The 8,740-nt window shown below is 42.1% G+C and overlaps 1 protein-coding gene across 1 annotated transcript in view; it reads right to left on the reverse strand.

Moving 5' to 3' along the window:
• Nucleotides 1-8,332, reverse strand: part of GCC2 (GRIP and coiled-coil domain containing 2) — an 82,176-nt gene extending 73,844 nt beyond the window's left edge. The window contains exons 1-4 of the mRNA XM_011980557.1: nucleotides 8,280-8,332; nucleotides 7,889-7,945; nucleotides 6,394-6,478; nucleotides 5,075-5,142 (exon numbers count right to left, since the gene is read on the reverse strand). Of these exons, the coding sequence (XP_011835947.1) occupies nucleotides 5,075-5,142; nucleotides 6,394-6,478; nucleotides 7,889-7,945; nucleotides 8,280-8,294 (225 nt within the window). The 5' untranslated portion in view covers nucleotides 8,295-8,332. The remainder of the gene's footprint in view (nucleotides 1-5,074; nucleotides 5,143-6,393; nucleotides 6,479-7,888; nucleotides 7,946-8,279) is intronic.
• Nucleotides 8,333-8,740: the final 408 nt, after the last annotated feature.

Below are 8,740 nucleotides of genomic sequence, written 5' to 3' on the forward strand. Positions count from 1 at the left end.
AAGAGCTAAAGAAATTCTGAGTTAAAAAACAAAGTGGAGGCATCACACTACTTGACTTCAAAACATATTACAAGGCTATAGTAACCAAAGAAACAAAATATTGGTATATAAACAAGCATACAGACCAACAGAACAAAATAGAGAACCCAAAAACAAATCCACATATTTATAGACAACCGATCTTCGACAATGCCATTAAGAACACACACTGGGCAAAGGACACCCTCTTCAACAAATGGTGCTAGGAAAACCAGGTAACTATATGCAGAAGAATGAAAGTGAGTCCCTATCTCTCACCATTCACTTGATACCAATATCAACTAAAATAGATTAAAAACTTAAATATAAGACCCAAAAGTGTAAAACTAGTAGAAGAAAACACAGGGTAAACGCATCAAAATATTGGCCTAGAAAGATTTTATTAAGATCTCAAAAGCCCAGGCATCAAAAACAGACAAATAGGTCATTAAACTGAAAGGCTTCTTAAAATTTTTTGTTTTTTAGATAAGGGCCCCCTCTGTCACCCAGGCTGGAGTGCAGTAGTGTGATTATGGCTCACAGCAGCCTCAACCTAACGGGATCAAGTGATCTTCCTAGTGTCCCAAGAAGGTGGGACTACATGCACTCTCCACCATGTCTGGCTAATTTTTATATTTTTTTTGTGGAAATGGATCTTGCTATGTTTCTCACGATGGTCTGAAAATGCTGGGCTCAAGTGATCCTCCTGGCATGGCTTCCCTTAATGCTGAAATTATAGGCTAAAAAGCTTCTGCATAGCAAAACAATCAACAGCGTGAAGAAGACAACCTCTTAAATGGGACAAAATATTTACAATCTCTTCATCCAATATGGGACTAATATCCAGAGTATACAAAGAACTCAAACACAACATTTAAAAATAACCCCATTAAAAGATAGGCAAGGGACATGAATAGACATTTCTCAAAAGACAAAGAAATGGCCAACAAGTATATGATACTCAATATCACTAATCATCAGGGATGTGCAAATCAAAACCACAATGAGGAATGGCTATTAAGAATAAAAAAATGTAACAGACATTGGTGACAATGTGGAGAAAGGAGAACCCTTCTACATTGTTGGTGGAAGTGTAGGTAAGTATAGCCACTATAGAAAACAGTTGGGGATTCCTCAGGCCGGGAGCGGGGGCTCTCGCCAGTACTTTGGGAGGCCGAGGCGGGCAAATCACAATCAGGGGATCGAGACCATCCTGGCTAATATGGTGAAACCCCGTCTCTACTAAAAATACAAAAAACTAGCCAGGCGTGGTGGCGGGCGCCAGCTACTCGGAAGCTGAGGCAGGAGAATGATGTGAACCCAGGAGGCGGAGCTTGCAGTGAGCCGAGATCGCGCCACTGCACTCCAGCCTGGGCAACAGAAGGAGGCTCCGTCTCAAAAAAAAAAAAAAAAAAAAAAAAATACAAAAAATTAGCCCGGCATGGTGGCAGGCACCTGTAGTCACAGCTACTCAGGATGGTGAGGCAGGAGAATGGTGTGAACCTGGGAGGAAGAGCTTGCAGTGAGCTCTCGAGATCACGTCACTGCTCTACAGCCTAGGTGACAGAGCAAGACTCCATCTAAAAAACAACAAAACAGTCGGGGATTTCTCAAAAAACTAAAAATAGAGCTACCATACAATCCAAAAACCCCAATGTTGGTAGTTATTGAAAAGAAATCAATACAACAAAGGGATACATGCACTCCCGTGTTTACTGCAGCACTATTCACAATAGCAAACATGAAATCAACCTAAGTGCCCATCAAAGGATGAATGCTATATATATATACAATGTATATAGCCATAAAAAAGAATGAGATCACATCATTTCCAGCAATATGGATGGAGCTGAGGTCATTATGTTAAGTAAAATCTAAGTCAGGCAGAGAAAGATAAGTATTTTTCAAAATAGCCAGAAGACCTGAAATGTACCTAACACATATATATGATAAATACCTGGGTGTGGATACTACTCTGATTTGATGATTATTCTACGCATTTAACAAAATTTCACACGTACCCCATGAATACGTATAAATATAACGGATTAAGAAAAAAAAAAAAAAGAAGGAAAAGAAAAAACACCCTTAAAGGTAAAGTTGGCTAACTTGGATAAATTTTGTTTTTCTTGAGACGGAATCTCATTCTGTTGCCCAGGCTGTAGTACAGTGGCACTATCTCGGCTCACTCAACTTCTGCCTCCTGGGTTCAAGCGACTCTTCTGCCTCAGCCTCCTGAGTACCTGAGCTACAGGTGTGTGCCACCATGCCCGGTTAATTTTTGTATTTTGAGATGGGGTTTCACAAGTTGGCCAGGCTGGTCTCCAACTCCTGACCTCAGGTGATCCATCTGCCTCAGCCTCCCAAAGTGCTGGGATTACAGGTGTGAGCCACTGAGCTCAGCCGAAATTTTCTAATCTTGTCTTTAGGAGCAGTTTTGACAGTGGGAGAATACACTGATGAGTGATAAGAAGGAAACAGCAGGTAGGTATTTAAACGTTCTTATTCTGAAATGCAATTCTGTAAAAAGTATTTTAAGAGTTAATGGATAAAAAACTAGAAAACACTCTAGAGGTTGCAGTGGACGGAGATCATGCCACTGCACTCCAGCCTGGGCGATAGGGAGAAACCCTATCTCAAGAAAAAAAAAATCCCCCAGAAATAATACATGGTAATAACAACAATGATAACTAACAATTATTGGGTACTTACGTGGCCAACCCAGTTCTATGTGCAGTAGATGTATTACCTTATCAATCCTACATTTCTACATCAATCCTATTTGTACCTCAATCCTACAAACAAAGAGTATTATTATCGCTGTTCTACAGATGACAAAACTGAATCATAGAGAAAGAATTTAAGAAACTTAGTCAAGGTCACACAGCTGGTCAGTGGAGGAACAAGGATTTGAAAGCCTAACTCAGGCAGTCTGGGTGTAATTGACCTTCTTCCTTAATTACCATATAGTTGTGTTGTGGCTATCATGGATTAAGAAAACACATAATGATCAAATATACAAAGAAGACTACTGTGAACTCAATAATACTTAAATGAAACAGTACATTATAAAACGAAATGGCATTTGTGTATATCATTCTAGCTTCATAGATTGTAACTAAATAAAGAACAAAATGATACAGCGTGACATGCATATGGATTTAAAGACGCCTTGTAATAACTCTCTGGGAGTCCCTCAGTAGTCCACAGCTCATAAGTAGGGAGCCACTGATGAGAAAATAAGATAATATATAACCACGCTGGGCGCAGTGGCTCACGCTTGTAATTTCAGCACTTTGGGAGGACGAGGCGGGTGGATCACGAGGTCAGGAGATTGAGACCATTCCGGCTAATGCGGTGAAACCCCGTCTCTACTAAAAGGACAAAAAATTAACCAGGTGTAGTGGTGGGTGCCTGTAGTCCCAGCTACTTGGGAGGCTGAAGCAGGAGAACAGCATGAACCCAGGAGGCGGAGCTTACAGTGAGCTGAGACTGTGCCACTGCACTCTAGCCTGGGTGGCAGGGCAAGACTCCGTCTCAAAAATAAATAAATAAATATATAACCAAAGGATATTATGCAAAAGCAGTGAATACAGTATTGCAGAGCTCTGACATGCAAAAGAAACTTTACAGAAGCTTGGCCTAAGGTGGGGAATAAAAAAGCATTTGTTAGCATTAAGGGAGTGGAAATAATAAGCAACTCAGTTTTTTTTTTTTTTTTTTTTTTTTTTTTTGAGATGGAGTCTTACTCTGTTGCCCAGGCTGGAGTACAGTGGCTCAATCTCAACACACTGCAATCTCTGCCTCCTGGGTTCAAACAAACCTCGTACCTCAGCCTCCTGAGTAGCTGGGATTTCAGGTGTGGGCAATCACGCCCAGCTAAATGTATTTTTAGTAGAGACCGGGTTTCACCATGCTGGCCAGGCTGATCTCAAACTCCTAACTTCAAGTGATCCTCCCACCTTGGCCTCCCAAAGTGCTGGGATTACAGGTGTGAGCCACTGCGACCGGCCTGCAACTCAGGTTTTTAAACAGGGAATAAAAATAATATTTTGTTATCTGGCAGGATTATATAAGACTAAAAAGAGAAAGAGAACCCAGTTAGGTTTTTATTGAAATAGGTTAAGTATTTGATGTTTTTAACATAAAGCCATAGAAATGGAGAGAAAAGAGATAAACTGGAACAATATCTTATAGCTCTGATAGGTCTCTGGTGGCTGACGCATATAGAGAATAAAGGAAATAGAAAAGTTAAAGTGTCTCTAAAGTCAAAAGGTATGAAAAACTGTGGTGCCACTGGTCTAACCAAGGGAAGCAATTTGGTTATGTTGAGTTTGATGAGATGATAACTGAGATGTGTGAGAGGGAAACACAACTGTGAGATCTGGGTCAGTAGTCATGTCCAGGGATATCAATCTATCTATAGATTATATACTGCACACCTAAAATCACTGAAGTCCTGAGCATGGCCAGGTTTTCTCAGGAGGCTGGGGAAGAGCAGACAGAGAATGAAGTAACAACCATAATTAGAAAATATGGGCTGGGGCGTGGTGGCTCATGCCTGTAATCCCAGCACTTTGGGAGGCCAAAGTGGGTGGATCATGAGGTCAAGAGAGCAAGACCATCTTGGCCAACATGGTGAAATCCCGTCTCTACTAAAAATACAAAAATTAGCTGGGCATGGTGACGTGCACCTGTAGTCCCAGCTACTTGGGAGGCTGAGGCAGGAGAATCGCCTGAACCCAGGAGGCAGAGGTTACAGTGAGCCAAGATCACACCACTGCACTCCAGCCTGGTGACAGAGTGAGAGTCCATCTCAGAAAAAGAAAGAAAGAAAAAAGAAAATACGTGGGAAGAAAGAGTAGAATAATTTCAGAACAGAAAGAGACCTAGAGGTAATTAACCCACTCTTTTTACAGTGAATCAGATAGGTAAAAACAACCACGGCAGAGAGGAAGTAGAAGAACAGGGACACAAAGCCAGACAGCCTCTAGCAGACTGACAATCCTCATGGAAATTTTATTTCTCTTTAGACATTTCCCAACTTAATAATTACCTTAATAATATCATCAGTTCCTTCAGTAACAGGTTTTGATTTGAGTTCTTCAATTTCTTTCTCCAATTCTAAACAATTAAAAAATAAAGGACTCCGGTTCAGAAATAAAGAACATAATTACTGGGAAACTGGTAAGTACATTCTTACAAAACCCCCCAAAATCTGCAAATTAGAATACATGTAAGCAGAATAGTATGATTAATCTCTGCACTCATCACTATGCTTCAACATTATTACATGGCCAATTTTGTGTCCTCCCAACCTGTATTCACTTCCTCCTTCACTGCTCTTATCCATCTGATAATTTTCAAGCATACTCCAGACATCATATTACTTTACCTGTAAGTACATATAACCTTAAAAGCCACAATTGCATATTAAGAATAAACATTATTGAGAACGGCCTGGCCAACATGGTGAAATCTTGTCTTTACTAAAAATACAAAAATTAGCCAGGCATCGTGGTGGCCGCCTGCAGTCCCAGTTACTCGGGAGGACTTGGCAGGCTGAGGCAGGAGAATCGCTTGAACCCAGGAAGGGGAGGTTGCAGTGAGCTGAGATTGTGCCCCTGCACTCCAGCCTAGCCAACAAGAGCAACACTGTCTCAAAAAAAAAAAAAAAACGAAACGTTAATCGAAGTGTTTCACTAGCGAATGCCTAGATCTCAGGCCTAGAACTTCTTTCCAAATAAATTATTCTCTTTATTGCAAAGTGATCCAAACTCCCAAGACATAATTTTATCTTTTCTAATAGAAAATAAGTCTCGGCTTTTGGGCTAAGCAGTTAATATTTGTAAGTCACTGGAAATTCAAGAGCTCATGTACATATACTAAGAAAAAGATCTAAGATCTTTTCCCTTCTGGAATAAAAAGAAAACTGAACAGGGAATCAATCAACTTCAACAGATAAATATACTTTAATGTCTATAAATGGAAATCTTTTATTATTTTAATTGAGGAAGCATTCCATCTCTTTGGGCTTATCTTCTGTCTCTAACATTTCAACTGACTTCTCTTGAAAAAACGCTTTACTCAGAAGAATCTAAAGTCTACATGAAGGAAAAACACTTAACTTGCACAAACTTTAAAAATCCTCCTCCCTGACTTTAACAACTCAAAAGTCACTGTGGTTTAGAGACGTGGGAATAATTTAGAAATCAGAGGTAAACTTTTAGAATGTTACGTAACAGATTCTACTACACTAAGGTGTACTTGGAATCACTGGAAAACAAAAACAAGCCAATGCATTATTTTAAAAACTACCATTTTGAACCACGATTAAAGAGACTGTGATCAAGATGAGTATTTTCAACCCAATACCTGTACACCTTGACTTAGCTTTCTGTATTAGCATCATCTGTTTCTTGGCAAACTTGATGAGGTCTTCTTTGGGCAATGTTTCCAGCTGAAAGATGTGGTCATGTTACCAACTTGTTATAACTCATGTTTCTAGTATACCACAAAAAACAAACAATGTCTGCCAGAAAACAAAAACATTCTACAGAATAAATTTTTATGCCAACAGCATACTCTGTTCCACTTTTTTTTTTTTTTTGAGACAGAGTCTCGCTCTATTGCCCAGGCCAGAGTGCAATGACACGATTTTGGCTCACTGCAACCTCTGCCTCCCAGGTTCAAGCAATTCTCCTGCCTCAGCCTCCCAAATAGCTGGGATCACAGGCGCCCGCTACCACGCCCGGCTAATTTTTGTATTCTGAGTAGAAACGGGGTTTCACCATGTTGGCCAGGCTGGTCTCAAACTCCTGACCTCAGGTGATCCACCCGCCTCGGCCTCCCAAAGTGTTGGGATTACAGGCGTGAGCCACCGCGCCCGGCCACATCTTTTAAAATAAGCAAATGCAACGTCAACTCTGTAATTGCTATGCAAGTACTAAAAATTAGTTATGCAACTACTATGAAACGCAAATACCAGGGCATATCCTCTTATAGCTAATGTTACAGGTTGACATTGCTAGCTTTTGATTTAATTGTAAAATTAGTGGGTTGGAGCTAATGCTACTTAAAATTGCTTGGAGCTGTAAAAGTATTTCAATCTATTTAAGGCTGAAAGTGTCACAAGAAAATGTAAGCATAATTATAGCAGCAAGATGAACCAGGTGACATTCAGGCTTTAATTAAAAAATTAAGCTTTACCACTTGAAAAAATTACTTAAGCCTGTGGTCTCAGGTTTAAGCTTTACCACTTGAGAAAATTACTTAAGCCTGTGGTCTCAGGTTTCTCAACAACAGTACCTATCTCACGGTTATCATGAAGCTTAAATGAAGTAACTGAGTGGTTAGGCAAGTGCCTGAAATTTAGCATGCAAGCAATAAACTTAGCAATAAACCACTATCGTTTAGCATGATTAAATGTTAAACACCGTACAAGGCCATAAAACTGGACTAATTCAACTCTTTGACAATGTAAAAACTGGAGCCCACAGATCAGAATCCCTTGATCCCTACCCTATGTCACTGCTCCTTCCACTACATCACTATATAAACCTTCTTAAATTAGACTGCTTTGTTTCATGTTCGAAAAATCGCAGGATCTCCCAACAGTGCTAACCAGCAGCAGGAAGTAAACAAAAAGTCTTTTTATATCGGGGTGGGCGGGGGAGAAAGAAACAGGAAATGGATTGGTGACTGCGTAAACTAAAATTGAGATCCCTTGGAGCAAGGATATTAAAAAAATAAATTATATGTGTGTGTATATATACATATATATACAGCGCCCCCCTTCTTCATGCCAAAGTTTTCCAATTCATCACCCTTCCAGTCTTCACGGAGCCCGCTATTCAAGTATCCTCTTCACCTTAGATTTCCCGGTCCCAGGGGTAGCTGGTGAAGCCACCCCATCTTGAACAGGATCCTGCAAAACAAAATCAAACGCAGGTGTCAGAAGAACTCTTTCCCTAATCCCACACGGAACGCGTGGAACCTTTACAGAGAAAAACCTTCTATGGAATCAAGTGGTGGAAAGCCTTGTGAGACAGAGAATGAGGGCGGACGGAGGCGGTCGCTGTGGCAAATCGTATACAAACGGGCTCTATGAGGACAGGTAACCGCCAGGGATGGAGTTTAGGGAAGATGTGGCAGGCGACTGCAGAGCGGGCTTCGGGGTACCCTCCGCGCCCTCCCACCGGGCCCACCCCCACATCCCAAGTAGCTGCGCGGAAGGCTTGATGGGAGGCAGTGGGCCCGACCTGAGTTACCTCCATCGCCGCCTGCCTGCCGCTGGCTCGCAACCAGCCCCCGCCACCGCTGCACTTCTGTTTGCGCCAGCCTCTGACGTAGGCTCGACTGCAGGTCAAAGGTCGCGCTCTCCGGGCGGCCCGCCCCCCGCGTCTCCATAGCTACGGCTCGGCAGCACTTCCGCTTACGCCTCTATGTCCGGGTTAAGGTTCCCCGTGCTGCGCCGAGGGCGGAGTCGGTGTAGGCGTTCTACCTGGGGCTCGACCCCTGGGCCTGCGGGTCACAGGGTAGGTGTGGGTCCCGCCACCGCCGGTTATTGGCATGGGAACGCGGGCCGATTACCCCTTGGGGCCTCGATTTCCACGTCTGTAAAATCTTGTGAGAGTGAGGAGAGCATTGGATTGAAGTACAAGTCCCTCAGGCCCCGAAGGTGTCTACTAGCCTGCGAGTGCCTGCGGGACCCACAGTTGCT

The sequence above is a fragment of the Mandrillus leucophaeus genome, unplaced genomic scaffold (genome assembly GCF_000951045.1).
Source record: "Mandrillus leucophaeus isolate KB7577 unplaced genomic scaffold, Mleu.le_1.0 Scaffold214, whole genome shotgun sequence".
Lineage (NCBI taxonomy): Eukaryota > Metazoa > Chordata > Mammalia > Primates > Cercopithecidae > Mandrillus > Mandrillus leucophaeus.